General features: G+C 27.2%; 3 protein-coding genes across 6 annotated transcripts; all 3 read right to left on the bottom strand.

Moving 5' to 3' along the window:
* Positions 1-1,892: 1,892 nt before the first annotated feature.
* On the bottom strand, positions 1,893-2,991 carry mRpS26 (mitochondrial ribosomal protein S26). The gene is made up of 3 exons (XM_015515257.2): positions 2,630-2,991; positions 2,286-2,547; positions 1,893-2,216 (listed from the first exon to the last, which is right to left on the bottom strand). Exons 1-3 carry the CDS (start codon positions 2,848-2,850, stop codon positions 2,034-2,036), a joined length of 666 nt encoding a protein of 221 aa, XP_015370743.1. The 5' UTR covers positions 2,851-2,991; the 3' UTR covers positions 1,893-2,033.
* A 2,635-nt stretch (positions 2,992-5,626) lies between these two features.
* LOC107166548 (cyclin-L2-like) lies at positions 5,627-13,650 on the bottom strand. 3 transcript variants are annotated; one of them, XM_015515265.2, is made up of 8 exons: positions 13,211-13,650; positions 12,008-12,192; positions 7,781-7,832; positions 7,442-7,690; positions 7,198-7,379; positions 7,032-7,127; positions 6,810-6,962; positions 5,627-6,238 (listed from the first exon to the last, which is right to left on the bottom strand). In XM_015515265.2, the coding sequence occupies exons 1-8, from the start codon at positions 13,445-13,447 to the stop codon at positions 6,124-6,126; spliced, it is 1,269 nt and encodes a 422-aa protein (XP_015370751.1). In that variant the 5' UTR covers positions 13,448-13,650; the 3' UTR covers positions 5,627-6,123. The 3 variants fall into 3 exon arrangements, with proteins under 3 accessions (XP_015370751.1, XP_015370752.1, XP_015370750.1); XM_015515266.2 differs by adding an exon at positions 12,977-13,070 and having other exon boundaries at positions 7,442-7,832; positions 13,211-13,349; XM_015515264.2 differs by having other exon boundaries at positions 7,442-7,832.
* A 1,572-nt stretch (positions 13,651-15,222) lies between these two features.
* Vps50 (vacuolar protein sorting 50) lies at positions 15,223-24,504 on the bottom strand. Of its 2 annotated transcripts, XM_089222012.1 has the most exons (17): positions 24,209-24,503; positions 21,545-21,736; positions 21,230-21,366; positions 20,987-21,164; positions 20,737-20,925; positions 20,463-20,663; positions 20,262-20,391; positions 19,962-20,130; positions 17,917-18,106; positions 17,660-17,842; positions 17,334-17,591; positions 17,159-17,269; positions 16,306-16,497; positions 16,040-16,198; positions 15,852-15,973; positions 15,600-15,789; positions 15,223-15,521 (listed from the first exon to the last, which is right to left on the bottom strand). In XM_089222012.1, exons 1-17 carry the CDS (start codon positions 24,251-24,253, stop codon positions 15,414-15,416), a joined length of 2,754 nt encoding a protein of 917 aa, XP_089078138.1. In that variant the 5' UTR covers positions 24,254-24,503; the 3' UTR covers positions 15,223-15,413. The 2 variants fall into 2 exon arrangements, with proteins under 2 accessions (XP_089078138.1, XP_089078139.1); XM_089222013.1 differs by lacking the exon at positions 15,223-15,521 and having other exon boundaries at positions 15,648-15,789; positions 15,845-15,973; positions 24,209-24,504.
* Between the last annotated feature and the right edge of the window lie 332 nt (positions 24,505-24,836).

Below are 24,836 nucleotides of genomic sequence, written 5' to 3' on the forward strand. Positions count from 1 at the left end.
AACGGAGACAGACACGCGCGATGTTGACGACGTCACCTGGATGAAAATCGCGGACAGGACATCATCAGGACAACGGTGCATTGCGATGCTGTCTGCCGATATTCTTTTCTAATTTCGCTCAGTTGTCTCATCAGTCATCCTGTCGGCTGAGTCACAACGTCTCACTGGTGACTGGTCACTGCCGATTCCGTAGTACCCATCGTAGATTAAATCGTTCGCACTGCGCTTATAATAATATGTTGAATAGGCAACCGGTGACATCGACTCAACGGTCATCTTGACTTCTTGAGCACTTGCAGTATACCGTAGTCGAGCGTACTACATCGCGCACTATAGCCGCTCGTCGTCCATCACTGTTTGTAATTCAAGAAAAAAAATATATTTCTATTTGCCAATTTTTACCTTTGTTGTTGAAGTGAATTGATCAATGAAGAAAAATTAAAAACAGCTCAAAACGAACATTTTTAAAATTGTATCAAGTACCTATAGAAAATTATTAAGTAGGTAAACATATTTTGGTGTAAATTTTTAGTACCTATCTACGAAGCTAAGGTTACCTGTTTGTTTTTAAATTACAACAAAATAAAGAAATCGTTTACAACTGATTGCCAAAGAATTGGAGTGTAGACGCCATAGACAATTTAACGAGTACTTGTGATGTCTTCCACGCAAGTTGATAATGTACGGTAAAAGTGTTAAGCTCTTTCAGGGCATGGTCACACTATAGCGGTTATACCGCGCTGTAAGAACCGTGTTGGAATGTTGGATTTCACCGCAGAAGTTTGTGTCCATTTAGAAATCAGATATTCAGATATCACAAAAATGTCTAAATTAGAAGCGTTTAAGTCGATCTTAATTAAGATGAAAGAGTTTTTACCAACAGCATTGTATGTAGTATTATATAGTCTATTTAATATTATACAGAAGTTGAGAATCTCTAAATTCATTGTAAAATTGTAAGAAATTTACTTGGAATCATTGCGCATCATAATACTCATGCCTCTCACCAATTCTTTCAAAGAAAAAGAGCTCAGCCAAAAGCACAACAAACTTACTAATTCTGAGAAAGATAGTGCAATTGGTAATTTCAAATGCGTAACACATACATTTTAAAACAAAAAATCATTACCGTCCACCAAATACAGTATTGTAGGTATGTATATAATATGCACAACTCAAAAATATATATCCATATAATTTTATAGTACATAAAGGAAATGTATAAGGAATAAACCGAAAAAAATAATTAAAAAACAATTGAATGTCCGTATCTGTTAGTACAATTGAGTACAAGTTTTGCAAACTTAGTAGCAAACAAGCTACTCGTGGTATAATTTTCAAAAAAAAAATTGGTTCAATCAAATTCCTTATAGCAACACTACATGTTTACACCTATCAGTACTAAAATTTGATCACAATAATAGTATGCATGGTTCCGATTACGAATTTCAGAAAAAAATAAAATAAAACATTCCTAATCAGATACAATAGTAAAACATTTAGTATTTTATTGTAAGCTTTAGAGTTTTGAGTGCTCTAGAATTTTTTCTCGTGGAATTGGGTATCAACTATATATTATTATTGTTAATTTACCCCTTTTGGTAAGTTATCTTTTTTGATTTGTAATACTCAGTGTTGCTATTATATGGTTACATGATTATAATTTAATTTACTAAGTGAATCCGAAGCACTAATATTGATCGTATATGTTGCAATGCATCTCACATTTGATAATTATGAAAACACTTCCAAAACAGAATATCATATGGACACAGATAACAACAGATCTAAAACTGGATCCTAAGGCCTTAACTCAACTTAATAAAAGTTATAATACAGTAGTATGATTACTACACTTAAATAAAATATCAAATAATTAATAAATAAACAAATTTATGATTAATTACATTTTTATTGTTCAAATAATTGTATAGAACAATATTTACAACTAAACAACTAAATTAAATTTTCTCAATTGAAAAAAAAAATATCATATTTGTACATGTTTACGTAAAATAAAAAATTAACACAAATTAGTTGATTGACTGGACTCGCAGTTGAGAGCTTATTGTTCCTGTAGTTGGTTCAATTGGATCACTACCTTTGTAAATGTTACCAGCTAAATCCAAAGCATATTTGTGATCGACCACATGATCTAGTGCCTTTTCAATAGCTTCATCTATGTTTTCAATGGTTATATACGTTTTTGATTTTTCCTAAATACAAAACAAATACATTAAATGTAACTATTGACGAATTATTATTGAATTATATGCAGATGATACCTTTTCTAATCTGATGATTTCCTCAATTGCTTCCAGTTTTTTCTTTTTTTCTTCTTCTTTTTCTATGAGTTGTGCTAAAATTTCTTCACGCCGGGCTTCACGTTCATTTGCCAACCTTTGTTCCCGGTCTAACGCCACTTCAGCATTCCAATTGTCATTGACATCCATGCTTTTCGCCCATAACATTTCTTCTTTATTGGCGATTTCTTGCAATACCTCTTGACCCGTATATGATGTCTCCAGTTCATACTCCAGTTGTTTTCTGAAACGGACGTTTACAACGGATTAATGAGAAAGCTGCACTGTGCATGCAAATTTTACATCATTACTTTGAATACACTCACTGTATGGATTTCATGGTAGTTCTGTAGTTAGTGAAGAGTCGGAATAGTTCGTTCCTCTCATCGGTGGAAATCTGTGGTCGAACGGGCACGCGAAACATTTTGGACGGTGCTTTCGGCAACCATCTCGGTTTTCTAGTGTACCTAACCGGTTGCTGGTTTATGGTCTTAGTCTTGCACAGAAGTTTGCCGTACAGTAATTCAACTTTACATAAATTTTGCATGATTGAATGATCAGAGAATAAGCAAAGACTAAAAAATAAAAATGTAAGAAAAAGATTTAGCGTCGGTAATTATAAGCCAGACACGGTAGAACAAAATGTTGATGAAATATTAAGATCCAGCACCAGCTAATCTACATCGTGATTAAGTTATTATCATGTCGCCGACCGCATGTCTATTTGATAATAAAAATTGTGATACTGATTATGTGCAATTTGCAAATTATAATCTGGATTCTATATCTTAAATTTTTTAGTTTGAAGACATATCATGAATGGATAAGATTTATTTAATAATAGGTATATTTTAAAATACTTTTAATATTCTATCCATAATCGCTAACAGTTACTAAAATAAAATTATAGTGTTTTATCATGACTAACAGCCTACCTTATTGGTTATAGTTATATAAATTATTATAATATACAAAGTTCATATTTATTTCTGTAAAGTAACTAAGTCATTGGCGTATTTTGAATTATTTCTTTGGAAAGTGTATAGGTCTAAGTCTAATTACCACAAAACTCGTAAAAACTTGTCCTTGATTTATTTGTATTAAAAATGTCATCAAAAAGTAATAACATCACTATGACATCATTATTTAATATTTTAATATATAATTATTAATATTATTGACACTTTAATGAAAAAACAAAAAGTGTAGTAGTGTAGAAGTTAAAGGCAAGAAAATTAAGAAACATATATAAAATATTTTCTTCCGAGAATGTTCATAGACAAATTCTGACTATCAGTTCTCCAAACAATTGTTCATCTTGGAAATCAGTTATAGTCTAGTAAATTTTTTTATCTTTAGACAAAACGTCCGGGCACATTTTTTTTTGTCAGACAAAATACTTCATTTATAATTAACAATTATTTAAAAAATATAATCAATTTTCATATACTTTATTAACATATTATATTATATATCTACTCATACTTATTATTCAAAAGAAAAATGGTCAGTATAATTTATTAACATTGTAGTGATCGATATTCATCTATAGACTATTTTAAATTCTGAACGAAGTGATGAATGTATTGATTTTACAATGATGTGAGGTTTTTTTTTTTTTTGTGACTGTGTACAGCATAACTAGTCGAAATAATGCTTCAATTTCAAACTTTGGGGGTGGTTTCCGATGTAAAAGTGAATATCCTTGGTGCGTTATAGAGGTCAAAAGTAAACATTTTCCAACAGTTTTCAAAAGAATCGAGAAAAAAAAATGACAGAAAAACGGGAATTTTTACGCAAAACCAGTTTTCGACCAAATCGATTTTTTTTCTTTCTATAGGGTTGTAATTCAAAAACTAATCACTGTAAATACTTGAAACTTTCACCAAATGTTTATGTTAGTGTTATCTATATACAGTTTAATTTTCACACATTTTTGACTTTTTTTGTTATTTATAGAACACTGAAATTTTCAATTTTTTTTTGAAGAGCCGGTAAAAAAATGTTGGATGACCAAAAAAACTTGAAAATTTAATACAAGGTTCTTTATGAGTTGTTCTTATTGAAGTTAAAAAAATTAAAAATCGTAAGTCACATTTTTTTTTTATAAGCGTTTATAGTTCAAATTTTTACGAAATCTGTCGAAAACGCGAAAATTTGCAAGTTATTTTGAAGTTGAAAAATCATAAATTTTTTTGTGTTTATAACTAAGGATTTAAAATACAAAACTATGTTTTCTATTAGTTTTTCTTCAAGTAGCTATAGAGAAAACTCGAAACATCATTATAGGAAAAATTTTAAGTGCGTCTGAATTTTAAATTTTTACGAAATAGCGTAACGAAAACGATTTTAAATATTTGTAATTATTCAAAAAGTATAAGTCGTAGATACTTGAAAATTTCACAAGTTATTTAGATTGGCATTTTCTTTACATAATTTGATTTTCAAAATATGTTGACTTTTTTAGATATTTATAGACAACTGAAATTTTCAACTTTTTTGAAAATTTTCTTGGCCCTATCAATATACTTGAATTAGCATTTGAAGTTCAAATATTGACTTAATACGTAAAAATTACGGCAATTTTCAAATTATCTTAGATGGAAATTCATGAAAGTTTTTCTTTTTAGATCTAAGATTTGAAAATTTAATACAAGGCTCCCCTAACATATTTTTACAATAGCAGTTGAAAATTAAAAGAAATTTGTTGCATGAATAATTTTTTTTTAAAAGCATTCAAAGTTTGAATTTTGACAAAATACATAAAAATCACAAAAATTCGCAAATTATTTTAAACTAGAAATTCATAAAGTATTTTTCTTTTATATCTAAGATTTGAAAATTTAGTACAAGATTCCTTACAAATTTGTCAATCTTCATCACAAAAAAATTGTCTACCGGAAATTCAAATAAAATTTTTATTATCATTTGAATTTCAAATATTGACAAAAATTCGTCAAAACGATGAATATTTGTAAATTATTTTGTAGTTCAAAATTCAATTGAAAAATAAAATATTTGTTCCAAAATAGAATATTTGACAATATTTAAATATAATATATCCTAGACTGACAAATCATCTCCGTTCAGAATCGTTTTTCGTATACAATGATACCTATCATTGCATTCAAATCTAACCTTCCCTAGTCAGAGGTCCACTCCACCACCTAATGTACATCAGAGCGACGTCCACTTACCCGATTTTTCACATCAAATTCCTAATTTTACATTTTTTATTTACTTAAACATTAATGTATCAAAAATATTTTATACCATGATAATGCAATATAAAAAAATATATAATAAATTAATAAACATAAATATATCTTAAATTTTGGACATTTAATATAAATTATCATAATTTACAATTTAGTAAAAAGATTGACAGACCAAATTCACTTCTCCAAAAAAAAATACACAAGATGTACAATTTCAAAGTTATACATTATAAATTTGTATATCACAGTTAATTTATTTATCATTTTTTTTTTTATATTTAGTCATACAAGAACTACACTTACAAATTATTTAGTTTATATATTTTTTTTTTTTTTTAACATTAAGGATGGTACAAGTAAAAATAGAAACAAATGTATTTACTTACTTCTAAAATTGTACAATTATACTTTAATTATAATATGTACAATTAATATCTGTAACATAGTGAGTAAACCCTGTCTCAAAATAATGAATTACAATGTATTTATATATTAAATATACATTAATAAAAAATGCATTTGGTTTGAAATACAAAAACCAAGTAACGTTACAATATTACACATTTAAATACACTAAAAATTAAGTAGAAATATAACTTTGACTATTCATAGCTATAATATTTTTTCCAATAGTTGTAACTTCTAGACTTGGATTTATAATTTTCATCGCCTCTATAATCTCTGTAATCTTTGTAGTCTCTGTAAGTAGGTACTAATCTGAAAAATAGATTAAATAATTTGTTAGAAAAAAGAACTAGTTTCTTAACTTCAATGAAATATTAAATTTTAAAAACACATAATATAGTATAATATGAGTAACTAATTTAACTATAATCATTGTTTCATCAAATATATTATTATTATGTTTTCGAATAAAATTTTCTCAATTTGTACACCATTGTGTCATATAGTATACAAAAAAATAATATACATTACAAATTAACATAGTTAAGAAACAAATATTTTAATAATATAAAAATATAAATATTTTATTTCTGTTTTCCAAATTATTTTAAAAACTATCAAAATATTTTACATTTGACCCAACAATGTAAACATTAGAACTAATTTGCTACCACAGAAGTTGATGATCAGAATATTTTTTAAATAAATAAATAAATTACAGATTATTATTAAATGAATACATCATATAGCTCTGATCAAAAAGTTATTGACAGAGATCAACACTAGGAAAGGTATAAATATGAGTAGAAGATTAAATGTACGAGGAATCATCGGAACCAATGTATAAGTTGTAAGAATTCAAATGTATAACTATTTAACATACTTATTATTGGTTGACGATTTATGACGACGATATCCTGAAGAACTAGATGAACCTGAGGACGAACTTGAATATCGTTTACGGTTTTTATTTGATTTTCGGTGGTGTTTATGAGTTCTTCTATCAGATATTGATTTGGAACGAGATCGCTCATGACTAATCAATACAGGACAAAGTTATGAGATAAAATAACTGTTTAAAAACTAGATTTAACATTTTTCTTACTTTCTTTTTTTGGATTTCTTTAAATGTCTTGGACTTCTACTTCCAGACTTAGTTTCTGAAGGTGTTCTACTTCTACTTCTCTTTTTAATTGGTTTTCTATAAGACAAATTTCAATTAAATTAATATATATTTAAGCTTTAGTGAAAACTTGAAAGTAAATGCATACTTATTTGGGGTAGTTGAACTAATATTTTCAGAGGCAGCAGCAGTTATTCCATTAGTTGGAGGAGGTACAACAACTTCTGTTTGAACTACTGGATGCACAATAGCTGCTCTAGCTTTCTCTTTAGCATTATCATATTCTTTCTTCAACTCTTCCACTCTCCTTTCCAAGTCTTCGGTGACAACCTGAAAATAATTATAAACAAATATGGTTATAATGAAAATACAAACTATTAATTTCTACTCACTTTAGGTCTCATATAAAGTTTAAGTATTTTACGACAGATGTCCTGGATGTCCGTTTCATTTGAATTGAATAAAGAGTACCATGCTGGACTTTTAGGTAAAGGTATTTGTAATTTCCTGGCGGACAAATATATACAGGCACAAGCAATAGTTTCTGGATCAAATTGAACAAATACATCAGTTTGTAATGAATCATTCATGTAGTTCCAGGACATCTGCATCATTGACTGGTGTTTCTCAAATCCAAGGGCCTGTAGGTACATGACAATGAGTTTATGTGGGTGTTTAACATGCACGCAAAAGCCAAGCTCCTTGAGCACGCGTCGTTCCGCTTTTATTACCTGCGTCTTTTTCTGTACATAATTTTGATCAAGGACCAACGGCGTTATCAATCTGCAACAGGGGCGGGGTATTTTTGGGTCTTGTTTTGGACTAGTGATTACATGGCAACACCATGGGTAAGACAATAACGAATGGATACTATGATCAACCACAACTGACTATTATTAAATATTTAATTTGAAATGTTAATGGTTATAAATGATTCAATTATTGTTTGTTTTTATTTACTTGATAGTTGCATTTATTAATTTTATCATGTAGCAGAAAATCTTAAATCATAAATAATACTTCATTTAATTTTCATATTCATGTTTAAAGTAAAATTCACTGTATAATTAGATTTATGTAATTAAAGTTTTCATTTAATAATTTTTGAATAAATTAAATGATAGTCATATTATTAACAGATAATATGATTTTGTAATTAACGAAATATTATATTCATTAAAAAATATTAAAGTTGTATAGTACTTAAGTAATACATTTTGATACGCCATATAAATCTCTAATCCAAAACATATTTATTATTTTGAAAAAAAAAAAATCATCAAACCATCAGGAAATTTAACAATTGTTAAATTTATCCTGTCATTAAACATTCTCTATTCTTGGCTTGATATTCCATGTACATTTTAAAGTTCACTAATTTAATTACTTAAAGCATGGTTTTTCCATATTTCATTAACTGTTTTACACAATTCACCTTCAAACAAAAATATGAAAAAAAAAAAAAACAAAGTTCACTTCAACTTCTGATTTTATCCAAGTCCTTTTAAACGTCTACAAATAGAGTAGGTACCTTATGATATGTAGAATAACCATCAAATGGTTCATATGATATCTTCACACATGATTTGATATCTTGAATCCGATTGTATTTGCCATGGTGCAAAAAATAGTTCGTAATTGTCTGTGAAATTCTATGTTGGTTGATACAAAACTTTTATGGTTAAGTATAATCACTAAATAACAGCACATTATGTTATGCACATTAGTTTTATACTATACCTCTCTTTTTGATAAATACATATATCATATATATTTTTTAATTTTTATTGGACAAACCCTAACACTTTATTGGAGGGAAACCACATAGCTTATTTTTGTTTAATCATGTTACAATATAATTTTTTAAGGGGTCCAACAGTGTTCTTGACGTGACGACCATCAATTTCAACGTGAATCCACCACGTTCGCTTTCCTCTCCACAATTCAAACCGAGGGCAACTCACCCGGCGGTCAGCTGTGGAAAGTATCTGCGAAAACGCAAGTTATAAAATAAATTTGTGCGTTATATTTTCACTTGGATTAACATTAACAACCACTGACTTTGTTGCATTAGACAATTTACAAATAAAAATAAATAAGAACAAAACAATTGCAACAAAAACAATGGATTTCTGTGCACCCTACAGTTATCGCATAATGTCAACACATTGTAACTCTTAGGTGATTTTAATTTTAACTAAACAAAATAAAATAATAATAATAAAAATTAGGTATAAATAAATAACAGAATAAAATAAATATTAACATTTAATAGAAGTACAAGTTATATTAATCTTATTGTATTGTATATAAAATTTAAAAAGGGGATGAGGTGGCCGAGAGGTCTAACGCGACGGCTGTGGCCAGGTTCGATCCTCGACCATCGGGCGGCATTTTTTTCCAGGCAAGTCATGGTGTCTGGAGAACAAGTGCCACCATCCCCCATTCTGAGGCATGGCAGAAACCTACTGGTGCTCCAATAGAATTCTGCCAAAACTCTCACCCACGTCTAAAACCAATCTACCGTTCCATACAGTACTACCCCCTTCCCAATGGCCTTAGTTGCCACTGGATAATTAAAAAAAAAAAATTTTAAAAGGTAAGAAATGGCATTACTAATGTCTTGCTATTTTTTAAAAATTTTGTATGTTATTATGTTAAGTACCTTATTATAATATTTGACGTGTTTTGCCCATGCACAAAAAAAAAACCACTGACTACATAGAAAAATGGTTGTTGAATTGATACTTGAGTGAATTCTTAAGTCATAAAGATATTTTTAAATTATTCATTGACACGGTAATGTGAGTACTGTTATAGTTTTAAAAGGTATAGCTTAGACACTTAACATACGTGTTGATGTAAATTTAAGTACTTAATACCAAGACATTTTTTTGAACCTAGTATATTTTATAGAAGTGTTAAAAAAATTGTTTTTGTAACTTGTAACATAACTTGTACCAATATATAATGTCAACTGTAAGTATATATTCTTATTCTGTATTTATCATAGCTAAAGAAATATTAGAATGTTTAAGGAATGTGTATTTGCGACTGCTGTAGGATATCTGAAAGTAATTAAACATCTAAGTAAATTTAAGTTATCTTAAGAGGACATCACATGTATATACTCATAATTCAAAGCCTTTTTTTTACAGAGAAAAATTACTTGGTCTATAGTTCTAGTTAAAAAACTTTATTTCCACCATAAAAAGAGAAAAACTTTAACTGTATTTTTCATGTTTTCAATACTTACCATCATTACACAAAGAAATGAATGATATTTTAAGTTTGATTAACTTGATATCAAAATAATACAATAATTATAAAGCTCTTCTTATAGTGAAAGTATTGTTTCTTACTATAACTATAGTGTATACAGTTATTTCCCACACAAAATTATTTTTCATTCTAAGGTCCAGTCTATTACGCAATAAGTATCAACGTAACACTAGCAAAGCTACTTAGAATAATTAGGTACAGTTAAACATCATTATTATGAATCAAACATTTTGAAATTCTTATTTAATTTTTTTTTTAAATACCTACATTTAAATCTTCAAAAAGTGGATGCGTGACTATTTCTTAATATTTAAAAAGGAAAATGTAATTAAATGAATAAATCATAAGGTGAAAAATATAAGTATTATAATATGGATAGTTTCAAGTGTTTCACTTCTCCAAGTTGAGATTAAGGACATTAATTTGATCAATCAAATATCAAAATTAATATTCAATATTCATACATTAATATAATCAATTCATAGTTTATACATTTAGGAAAAGGATATGGAATAATAAATAGTTAAAATTAAGCTAAGAATATCATTTTAAAATCAATGTTTAAGAAGATTGATTCAAGATGAAAACAAAAATTAGCAGACAGTAAATATATGGTTAAATTAATTTCTATTAAATTTTATTGATATACATATTGTAACTAACTTTAAGCTTAAGATTTTACTAAGGAGGTTTGTATACCAAATTTATACCTAGGTTAATGTATAGGTTAATAATTAGGGCCAGGGTTTATATGCATTTGCATGTTTTTCCTAAACAGTTCAAAAAATGGCTAGATAATCTACATGTTTAAATGTTTTAACTATAGTTAATAGATCCTAAATACTAAGTTTTACTTTAAATATTTTTCCATTTTTTTGCATGTAAATTTTATTTCTGTTTTAAAAATTTTTAATTGCATAATATGTAATATTTTAATTTTATCAATTAAAATAATATATTTATAATTCATATAATTTGGTGAAATTGTTTTCTAAAACCTATTGGGACAGGTTAGTAATCTGTTATTGAGTAGGTTTTCGTGTATCATACATTAGTCATGTTTGTTTCTTCGTGTTTTTCACAATCCAAGTGTGCGTAATTTCCATTTGATTTAATTTATTTATGTTTAAAACGTCAAAAAAAGGATCATATTATAAACATAATATAAATTTATGTCAGCACATAAGAAATAATGAAAATAAAAGACTTATTTTTGTGTATTTTGTAGTACATATTTCTGAGGTTTTTAGAGCATATAAATCCAGGCCCTAATAATAATGTATACTAGATACTAGACACGCCTTATAAGATAGAAAGGTAAATATGTTTTTCTAATGAAAATTGGTAACATTAACTTACCTCAAACAAAAGTTAATAAATTAAAGTATCTACTGTTTATTTATAGACAATATACTGAATAGGGTATTAAGAACATTAATAAAACCTATAAGTTTACTTTCTAGCTTAAAATAAGTGTTGTTATAGATTTACTTAATTTGAGTAATATAAATTTGGAAAATATAGTATATACTACCAACTTTAGGTCCAAATCAAAATGGATAATTTAAATATAGAAACATAAGCTAACATATTAGTCAGTTGTGATTAAAAATATTTAAACAAGATTCAAATGAAAAAAATATTAATTATGAAAAATAAAAACCACTTCAACTTACTTTTGATTTAAAACTTGACGGATATGATGATAAACATTAATAACATCACGAATACGCCTAGGTGATTCTTCAACTTTAGAAGCTAAACATGTGCATGCCATTGCAGTTATTTCCATTGGGTGGCGAACAAAAGATTTTGTGTAGTAAAATCGCTGAAACAACACCTGTCCAGTTGCCATTGCAACCTGAAAAATCAAAATCATGTTGTAATATTTTTTTAGTATGTTATAAAAATTAAGCAACTCAAGTTTATATATTAATTTTTTTTTTTTCATGATACATATATGATTTACAAATTGGCTGAAGATATAACCATTTTGTGAAGTACCAAAAAAAAAAAAAAACTAAAATATAGTCATATTAAAAATTAAGAACATATTTTTAGTCATTTTACCTATAAATTAGTTTTATTCTTGGAGACTACCTATAATAGAATTAAACATTTATTATTTTATACATATTTATTTTGCCCATTTATGTTGTAATATTTTCAATATACAGTACATATTTATATTAAGTTTTAAATTAGGTTAAAATTAATAAGCTCAATTGCGTGTACTTTTACAAACTAATCTGAATATATATATATATATATAATTAATTATCATTTATTTCAGTTTTAAAATTTGCCTCACAGTTGAAGAAACGAGTTGATGTAATATATTTTTCTTCCAAATATTTGTTATTGCCATAACTTATGTCTAATTAACAGAATCACAAAATCAATTTTTTTTTTTTTAAATAGGTTTTGGGCCAAAGTTTAAAATTGGCTGCAGCAAATGTTATAGTGTTGACAGCCACAATTTATGAGATGAAATTTAAGTACATCATAACCCATACAAGAAATAACAATAACGCAATGTTGATATACATTATTTAAGGGCTGGACTACACATAACGGTTGTACCACCTAACAAATTTAAATTATTTGATTTTAAATACAACTACTTGATAAGCGTTCACACTTACGTGTTTGAAAAATCGACCGCTATGTGTAGTTCAGCGCTCAGCCCTAGGAAGTGAAATATTGGGTTACATAACATGGTGGTCTGAATCTAAAACACTAAGGGAGAAAACCATAAAAAATGGTATTATTACGATAACATATTTGTGAGGTTGAATTAGCTGTATATACTATACAGTACATCACACCTATCATTACAAGACGTATATAGTGGGTATAAACGATAAACAAAGTCTTACCTGAGGCAGTTTGAGCAATATGCCAGCAGTCTGAATCCACTCACAGCCAACGATCCTTAGGTCGACTTCGGTCTCGAAATCTAACCCATCAATCATCGACGGCGTGGACGTGAGCTTTTCTTTAGGTAACAATACGTTGCTAAGCGTCAACAGTACCTTGGTAGGCTGTTTTAATACATGGCGGTCGTGGTGAACGTCCGTAGTATTCGTCGTAGCAGCAGTTTCCATTTTACACATCACCTACTACTCAAAGGAAATATGTGAAATCTTCGTCACTGGATTTCGAGAGTTAATACAAACACGTCCTGGACGTATGATTGCGACTTTGCGAGCATAGAAAAAAGATTGTGATAATCAATTATCATTAATTTCGCAGTGGTAAAAGTAAATGAAAAGCTGAAGGTAGGTCGTCGAATCGTTGTCGACTTCCCTTCTCAAACAAGTGTAAACAACAAACATGGCCGCTACGACGTTACGGCCGTTGCTCAGTGTTGCCAACAAATTTTATCTCGATTTGAAGCTGTTTGTACTGTTCTATGTTTGAAGCACAAATATATAAAAATATTATTATAATAAATATTATATTTTTATATATGTGTGGTTTGAAGTCATCAAAGCGCACGGTTAATAGGTAGGTCTATTATAATAATGATTGTTCTGTGTTATAATATATCTATTCTATTAACCGTGATCAAACCGATCTTATTTCTTATATAACCTCAAACACCATCGATATATCAATAATCAATATATAATTTGATGAATGAAAATTATTTTCTAAATAATGGTGGGAAAATTATGGAAATTGAATGTTTCTCAAAATATTTACTAGTTTTTGATGTTACCGTAACCAGAATCCTTTTCCAATTATTGTTTACCTATTGATGTTTGCTATAGACATATATAATAATTTTTAAAACCTTTTAACTCTTTGGTGAGCTCAAATACATTTAAAAACAAAATTGGAAGCCACTGATGAGAGAAAAATATACAATATTTTATTATTTTTGTTTTTCAATTTTGCAGTAGCGCTGACTGCCGAAGTGATTAAAAATAAATATGGGTAGTGCCGGTAGTGGGTACCATTCCATTGTATATAAAGGGCTTCCCATCATCCCCCCTTTTTTGTATCTAACAGCCAGGAGCAAAATGCAAATCAAAACACCTATATACATAATGCGACGTTTAATTATTTATTTTTACGTTATAACGTATTGGTCGGATTAAAGACTGCAATTTCATTGAACTTTGAATAGTGGTAGAAAATTAACTTTGAAAATCAATCTGTAATCTGACAGGAAAAATGATTTTTCTTTAAATAAATTAAAAACTGACAAAATCCGATTATTTTTCCAGTAACACACGTTTTTGTTTTAAGAACGCACCAGTTCTGACGCCCTTAAATGAAGTTAATAATAAAAGAATTCAAGATGAATAGTTAACTATTATTATTCTTGATATACACCTTTATAATCTATAGAAAAAAATAAATTATTCACATTAAAATATTAAAATATTTATAATTTTTTTTCTTAGAACGAGTTTTTAAAAGTAAACAATTAATGTCTTAAAATGTTATTTCATAATAATTATTGTTAACTTATACTTAGGTAATTCTTACTTTCCTAGATATGAACAGTAAAGGATTTAAATCGGAAATAATAACCTTTATTCTCCGTAGGTATTTAGTTTTAAATCTATATTAGTAAGGATATATGATATGTCATAAACCCTTATGACTGATACATATATTACTACATCATATAACAAAAACACTGAACAAATATTAACCTTTTGTCACTTGTCGATTTGAATGAATCAACACGAAGAGTAAAAAAGTTTTTTAAAAAGTGGACCCAGCATTGACACCAAGTTATTTCTCTCAGTAAGCTTAGCAAAAATGTGAACAAATTTATCAGCATGTGTCCTATCAAAAATGATTATTCACATTGAAAACGTTGTCGACTTTTTTAGTTTTCAGAGTTGTTGAAAAAGTTGAAAAAAATAGTGTGTGCTATAAAATAAGTGTAATTGAGTATTAAATAATTATTGAACGGAGATTTCATAAAAAAATTAACCCACTTAGGTTGAATTGTTGAAGTAAAAAACAATCTTATCAGTTATTTATAATTGCATAATATTAACTGAATTAATAAAAATAATTAAAAATAAATAACTAATACATTTAGTAATAAAAATGAGATTATCTTTGTAGAGACTCTTCCAATAAATTAGTCAGCTTTTGTCGTGACCGTTTATTGTTTTGACACACACAGTTTATGACAGCTAATAATTGTTTATGAGTATATTCCTGAAATTTAAATGTATACAATTAATTATTATAGTTTTTTTTATTTATTTATTAAGCACATTAATAAATTGAAATAACCTGATGATCCCTTATCCATGTTTCTAATGATGTTTCAGGTAAGTAATAAGCCTTTATATACACTTCGATTAGTTCTTTATGTGGTAATGGATTAAGAGGACAAATTGAGTTTATTTGTGATAAAAATTGTGTGAAATCAAGTTGCATTAATGCTCGACCAGCATTTGAACATTTTTTGGCTAATGAAAATCTAAAATAAAAATAATATTGAATAATTTGAATAGATTAAAATTATTATTTAATACATTTTACCCTTCAATAAAAACAGAAGATACTAGGACAGCTATAGCTTCCCAGATAGAATTTAATACTTGCTCATTTAAATATATATTGGATGTTGATGTTTTAAGAGTTTTAAAAAAAGCTCGTATCTCCTATAAACATTATTAGTCATTGAAAAAAAATATAATTACATTCTCATATTCTATTATATAACATACTTGTAAGAAATAATCAACATATCTGCTGTGTTCACACATAATATCTTTTACCTCCCAATTCACTTTGATCATCATACTTAGCACTTGATTATAATCAATAGATTTACAAATCACACGACCATATACTGGTTTTCGTAAATCAACTGCTACTGCTACAGTCTTAAACAAATATTTTATGTCTTTGTAATGAATCGATAAATCCAAAATATTGGTTAATTGTTATTGTGCTTCATCATTAACACTTTATAATAAATAATTATTTGTACTTGATTATAAAATTGTTGTAATGAATAACTGCTTGTATCCGATGTTAATAATGTATTCAAATAAGAATGCAATAGTTTGTACTGCTCTCCTAAAAACACTAATGATTCTACAGCAACAATTCGTTCAGAAACGTTATATAAATTGTTTGCATCTGACAGACTTAATATTTGAAGTGCTACAGGTTCTCGAATCTGAAATTAAATTTTTTTTATGCATATATTTAACAATTTTCTGTGAAATAAACATTTTCAATTTCTAACAATTTAATGACAAACATTTATAAATAAGAAATTGTACACAACAATAATAAGTTTGACTATTTTTTTGTATGCGCTATTAACAGCACCATTGTAAATTGTGATTACAGAATGAGCTCAGCTTATTTCTCTTTTGACATTTTAGATTCTGAGCGGAGTGATAAATATATTTATTTATAAAGATGTATTTTTTTCTGTATGTAAATTAGTCTTACCAGAACACATATTTTAAATATACCTCAATAATAACACTAACAGATAATGAGATAACTCATTTTGAAGTTTAAAGACTTCCTCAAAAAATTAACCTATAAGTGTTTAATAATTTCTGTTATTAGGATTCAGTCTATTTTATCAGTTTTACATAATGTGCTATAGAGTGAATTGTAAATTATCAGTAAAAAATTAAACATTCATTCATCAAATATTCATTTAACTTAGTTAAGTTACATTAATATTTTCTATTTAACTTTGATAAATTAAAATCCAATAAAAGTAACTTAACATACTTTTTTTCATATCAACTTAAATTATAAAGTTAAAAATATTAGTAAACTTGTCCAACCTTGCTTTATTATATAGTATAAATGCTTACAAATGGATTTTGATTTATTTCATTTTCATGATTACATTGAATCAAAGTGTTGCATATTCTTGTTATTACTGATTGAAGCTTTATACTATTTACACCATAACATATCTGAGGCTAAAAAAGCAAAATACAAGGTTATTTCATAATTAAAATCTAAGCAGCATTACTTTGTACTTACCAGCATGTCTGATGTAAATAGTAAATGGACCGAGTATAGATAATACTCAAACAGTTGACATAAACAAGTGACTACATCTTCTGATATTGATTTTAGTATATTGCATATTTTTAAGTACTTCCCACAATGTCTCATTACTGTCAATGTTGTGTTTGTAAGCAAAGGTGGCCTTTCATAGTTATCTGCTGTTATATTATAATTATCTGTGTCTTCATAACTGTTATTAGTATCATCACTACAAACACTATTTCCATCCATCTAGAAAAATGTTAATAAACAATATTAATATATTACTAAAAATGTATAAAATATATGTATGTTATTACCTCTGTATCTAATATATCTTCACAGTATGTAGTATTTAAATCATTATCAAACGGTGATTTATCCGATGTGAAATGAAAATATTCACACGTACTAATAGAGCTACTGTCCATAGATGAATTTCTGCTGTGAGTTAGATGAGAAGAATCAATTTTTTGAATACGATTCCTAATTGTTCTAAATTCCTTATGATAAAAGTATATGTATATATAAATTCTATTGAATAGTAAAATACTCAATTATTTTTTTATTTTCTTACCTGCAGTTGAAATAAATTAAATTCACGTTTCACTGGACAAGGAGTCCAACTTTCGTTTTCAAAAAATATTGTAAGCTCGTCCAGACAATTTTTATGATAAGCATGAAAATAACTGATACAAGACTTTTTAGTATCATTTTGTAATTGTTCTGATTTACTATTGCAAAATTCTTCACCAATTTTAATATGCCTAAAATAATAAACTTTTATTAATTACTATTTTATCATTATAAATTACATGCTATATTGTATATATATTAGGGAGTCCTTATTTTTAAATATTTAAATTTTTGTGACCGATCCCCTTAATCAGGTTCCAATATGTACTGAAGGATACAAAATTTGAGCATAATTGGATACGTTTAACCTGTGCCCCAAAGCTCTTAAAAGTTTCAGGTTATTAATATTTTTTAAAAATTGAATAATTCATAAAATTAACGAGCAAATTAAGTAATAAATACATATTTTATAAGGAAAAACAAATTTTAATTTTATAAACAATTTATAATGATTAATACATTTTTCTAGCATTTAGTTTCTCTTGTCTTTCTTCTTTATCTTTAACTATTCTCATAAATATATCATCTACACCAGATAAATAACCAGGCCTTCCCCTTTGGCGTTGTTAAGTTAAAAAAATTGTATCATCCTCCAAACTAATCATCTACATAGCATTGGCATGAGCTATATCAAATAAATCTTCAAATTGATCTGTAAACTGTTTTTCCTTATTTATTTAGTTTTCATTTTTTCTTGTTGCATGTTTCTGTACATTTCTCCATTCCTTATACATTTTTTCTTATTAGTCAATACAACGTTGAAAATCTCTAGTTGGTATTCACCCTTTTTCCCAAAATATAATTGTTTCTTTTAAAACTAAGAGCAACTTTGTCTCACAATAAGCTTCACTTTTCTTGGATTATAAAATAAAACCTTTAACACTTGCATAATGAATGGTCAATTACTACCTATAGGTTATAATTTGATTTGCATTGTCTCCGATCAAATATATTTTTGTTTGATCTTAAAGCTCGTATGCTAGTGACATTATAACAACTATTTTAAAAGTGTACTGTGTAATAATGACACCAGTGACTTTGCAATGACTAATGACAAATACCAACATTCATTGTCGCTACGATTATGATTTATATAAGAACATAAAATATCAAGTAAATATTAACTGTATCGGTGGGATATTTACATCTATGTCTAAGGTTTATTAAAGTAACAACTTTAAGGGCTTTAGGACACGAGTTAAACTTATCGGAATTATATTAAAATTTGGTATACATCATTTTTATAAATATTGCAACCTTTTGAGGGCATTGATCATAAATAATAATAATAAAAAAAATTCCTATAAATAAGAACCACCCTAATATATATATATTAAAATTACTAACATAAACTTAAAGAAATAGGGTATACAACATAAAGATCAGTTTAACCTGGTATGGATTTAAAAATGATGCTAGAATCTGTTATTTTGATTTAATTATTAGAGAAGAAATATATTAATTTTTATCATATATAGTATATATATACACTAAGGTAAAAGTATAAGCCAGTATTGAGCAATAACTACACTTAACTAGCACTAAACTAGATTTCTATGAAAATAATAAATTAAATAAAGCAATCGTTAATTACTTATTGATGAGAAACGTAGTTTGCAGTACTTATAAAATGGTGATTGAAGTTAGAAATTCACTAGATAGCCATCAAAGTAAAATATTTATCAGTTTTCTTTTAACATATTTTCAAAAGAGAAAGAGGCGAAGTGTCAAAACTTAGAGAGGTACACAAAAACTCAGTGTAGTAATCAATGACTGTAGGTTACATAAAGCACAATATGTTCATAATTGGTTAAAAAATTAGAAATATCTTGAAAATGCCTATAAATTCTTAATGAGTCTGACTAATAATGCAGTTCAATCTGATTGTAGTTGAAGTTTATAAATAAACCTACATCAATTAAAATAATTTAAGAAAAAAGTGTCTGGTAAACTGAACTTGTTTTAAAAAAAGATAATTTTTAATACTTGTTTAGTATAGATAGCACTTGAAGAAAGTCATCAAATTTGAATTTTGTCATATTGGAATTGAATACTAAATTAGATATTTTAGTAATGATGTCACCCCATAACCTTGTTGGACCTATTTCAAATTTTTTACTTATATATTCTTGATTTACATATTCTTCAATATCATCTGAAAAACATACACAAATAAACATTATAAAAACAACTAAGTAACATTATTAAAACTGCATCACTATCTTGATATAACCAACAATATACAAAGTTTTAAAGTTGTATGCACAATATTAAAAATATTTATACCTTCACTGTCTGTACTAATATCTTTAAATTCTCTATGCCAGTCTGCTGCATTCTTATAGCTTTGTAATATGTTCCAAAATATTTTACTCAGTGCAATAAGACATGGAATTAATTGTTCATCGGGAACACACTAGTTTCAAAATAATGTAACATGGTTAAAAAACTCACAAGCAATTGAAGAAATAGAATATAACAAATAACCTGGCACAAAAGAGCAAATGAATTTTTATTGTTTTCCACTTTATCTGAATTAACAAATAAATTAATTGTATCAAATGAAGTACTATGGACTGCTGATGTATAATGCATATGCAATTGGTCAATAGCAATTCTTGTTTTACCCAAGCGTCTATAAGCTTCTTGAACAGCTGAATACTTTTCTTTATCAAAATTGAAACATATCTATAACAAAATAATAATATTACTATTTCACCATTTTTAAATAGTCTAAATAATATTGTTTGATTTTACATACATTTGACAAGACTATGTCTAACTGCTCTTCTGTCATAATTAATGCATCTTGGAGTTTAACAGATAATGCAGCAATGCAAGTAAATTGTTTAAAAGAGGAAGCACCTTGAGTACATTCTAAGAGTAATGCTATTCCTTTAGCATAATCAGATTGAGACACTAATTCTTCGAGTTTTTTTTCAGTTTGTAACTAAAATATACATATATTTTTTTAAGAAAACATAGGAACAAACTGTTGTATTTTACCTTACCAGCATTTTAATACTATTTAAAGAATTTAATAAATCTAGGATTAAAGATTTTTTTCTACAATTGCCCAAAAGACCCAAGCCAGCTGTAGTGATTTGTCTTTTAGCTAGTTTTAAACGATTCTTAGCATGTTCACAATTTTCTATACTAGATTTTAAATTGGTCTGTAACATTCCAATTCTGTAGAAAAAAATTAATATAATATAAATAATTGTCAATTGACAAATGTTATAAAAATTAGTTACTTGTCCAATTCATCATCACATGCAGCTTGATTTTCAAGAATCAATTGTAGCAACTGTTTCTCAACAATTTCATGTTGCACCCTTAGTTTTTTTACATCACTGGCAATCAATTTTTTATCAAGGACTCTTGGCAATTTCTAGAATTATTAATGTGTTAATTTAAATAACATTAAAAACGACTGGTTCAACGAGAAAAAATAATTATTACAATATATAATAATTATACATTAATATGAAAGCAAATGCTTACATTTTGTTTTCTCGATGAACAGATTATATATAATAAATAATATTTAATAATAGTTTAAGACCTACTTCTAGTTCAAATTTAGCAAAATCAAAGTCAGAACTGTTAAAATATACTTGATCTATATTTGATATAAGTTCAGCATCACATTTTTCTGCAATTTTTTCATTATTTACAGCTTTTAATAAAAGTGAGTCACTTTTTCTGCTAGAAATGTCCCAAAAGTCTTGTGATCCAATGAGCGGAACTTTTACAGTGGTCTACAAAAATACACATAAAAAAATTAATTATAATTTATGGTACTTGTTCGTTATCGCCCGCCAGTACATGGTATAAAATTTATCTCCCCTCCACTCTTGTTTGTTATCGCTCCGCCATAAATAAAATGTATTATAATACAATTAAAAAATTTAATAAACTTATTATAATTATAAATTTAAAAAATATATATAAATTTACAAAGAATGCCAGAACTCAGAAATATCTTTTAATATAGTTTCAAATGCATCATTTTTTCCGAGACGTATTCTACACATAAATTCTGCCAAATAAGATTCTTAAACCTTTTTCCTTCCGGCAACTTTTTTTCTGACACCACCATCACGATCCCTTAATAATCATTATATGGCCATTTTCACAAGTTTCACTCACCTTCATAACATTACTTTTTTTGTAAAAATTGAATTCCTGTATCATTGTTGAAAACAACCATAAGTAATTCACTAAAATTCATTTTATTATTGAAATTTAATATTGGTTTGAACGAAGCAGGTAATATAATAACAAAAGCCAGCGACATACTTATATAGATATTATTTGATATTATATTAGTATTATATAAAATGTCTTGCAAAGGCTAGTTATTTTCTAAAATATTTCCCAAAATAGATCATCAATCACGAGCTAAACATGATAACTATATGGCGGGGTGATAAAAAACAAGAGTGGCAGGGAGATAAATTTTATACGGTGTACTGGCGGGGGATAACAAACAAGTACCTAATTTATTATAATACATAAATCATAAAAAAAATTAAATTAACTATGTGTAATAACTAAGCATTGAAGCATGTACAATAAAATGTATATGATTGCTTAATTAATATAAGTATGTATACATATTTTTCATTTACTAATATTGTAATAACTAATTTGTCTTGTAAATACGTAGAGTAAAACATTAAAAATATTTTTTATTCTTAAATTATTTATAGAAATTAACTTTTTCCAATATTTTTTTTACCAAAATTTGTTTCTTAAATAATTACGTAGATTTAAATTTAGAAAAATAATCATAAGATTATGTACACAAAAATTAAAATCAATTAATTATAATTTGATACTTGAAAAAACTGTAGAGACTTAAATTTTTTACTAAGTAATTTTCAATTTCTTTATATAAACATTTTTGTTAATGAGTGAGTAAAAAAACTTGAAAACAATACATTTGGCTTAAATGGATATAAAAAATATGTTTTATTAAAGTTTTAGCTTTTTTTACCAAGACACTTAATAATTTATAATATATCTTTAAACTTAGAAGCTGACATACAGCCTCTGAAACTAGATATTCTTGGTAGAGGATCTAGCCAAACATGGAAATTGGTGAAAAATCCCAGGAAATTGAAACTAACGACCAGAGGCGGTTTGAGTATACTATTTTTGGTGCACTGCACCGCCAATGTTAGGGGGGTGGGTGGTCTTGGTTGAGCATGTGCTGACCGCAATCTTTAATTTTAATGTTCAATAAATGAAAAAAGTAATAAAGTACCTAATCAATGATTTATGATAAATGATAATCGTGGCTGAAACTGTTGAAAGCGTCAAGTTAAGAATATAATAAGGGCCTTATAATTATAAACTATAAACTTATTAAAAAATATTTATTTGTAATTTCCATTATGATGGTAGGGGGGGAGTGAGTGGGTGTCTATATATTGTCTTGCACCATTAGGTATAATACATTCAAACCACCTCTGCTAACGACCCAGATAAAAAAAATCTAGGCAACATTACTTACAATCATATGTGAACTATTGGAAAAATATTTTTTAATAAAATTTTGTAATAAACTACTGTAATTTGTATAATTCTGTAAAAATTAAATCCCCAAAATAAAATATTATGTTTTATATACCTATAATATAATTATTAGGAGGCATTTTTACAAGTATTGCCTCATAGATACAAATTTAAAAGATTATAAAATAAAAATAATTAATTAACAATAGTTTAAATGTAATTGCTCACAGTTAATTATTAGACTGTTTCTAAATATTGTGATTTATTTAATTTAAAAAATGGTATGGGAAACCTAATATTTCATTTTAGGTGTTTAATTTCTGTCAATATTGTAATATATAATAAAATATTATTGATTATGTTTGAAAATTATTAAATTATTGAATGTACACATAGATTAATGAGTGAAAAATATAATGGCTATACACCACAAAAAAAGTTTTCCTAGTTGCCTCTAGATCTCTGATCAGAGGTCAGAATAATATTTTTTGTTTATAATGAACTATTGTAGTAATACAATTTAACTCATATGTTACAATGATCTAATCAATGAAGAGAAACACTCAATATCAGAAAGTGTATACAGAAAACTGATTTCCTCACTGTTATACACAATAATTAGTAATACCTATAGTTAAAATTCTGTAAAATTGAATACAGTCACCCATGTACCATGCAGATAGTAAAAATAATTAAGTTCATAAACACACCTTAGTATCTAAGAGATTCTTTAGTTTTTGTTTCAATTCAGCCATACTGATCAGGACGATCAGGTTTTAGTAGTGAAAATTGAGATTCTTTTTTTTTAAATTGTATTGAAATCTTTATATTGTAGATATATACTGAAATACATATTTAGGATTATTGTATCATACACTTTTATACACTAAATAGTAAATATCATGAATCGCTTTATAGTTTATACACTAACAGGTAAAAATAAACATTTTAAATACGTAGGTAATTCTTCGTGTCAGTGTATCACTATTTCACTATTCACAAAGATTTATCTTAGTCCCTCCGTGTTTCGTGTTTATATCAGAGATCAGACATTTTACTGATAAAAATGACTGGTTGTTGATAAGACGCGTTTTCATGGAATAACGTCATATAGTGATCCTTTAAGAGAGGGACGGTTCATATCATTGGTATGTAGAACATGGTAACAATAACTACTATGTGTTCCGTGTGCTATGCATAAATTAATGTTATGCAGCAGCTAGCAGGCTATGCCCGACAAGACGTGACAACACGGTAACGTGGTTAATCTTATCCAACAAACCAATCACAGCAAAGAAATTACGTGAATGTGTATAGTGGAATTAATGTGGTTATCAT

Source organism: Diuraphis noxia, unplaced genomic scaffold (genome assembly GCF_037042655.1).
Source record: "Diuraphis noxia isolate RWA-SAM2 unplaced genomic scaffold, SU_Dnox_SAM2 contig0003, whole genome shotgun sequence".
Classification (NCBI taxonomy): Eukaryota; Metazoa; Arthropoda; class Insecta; order Hemiptera; family Aphididae; genus Diuraphis; species Diuraphis noxia.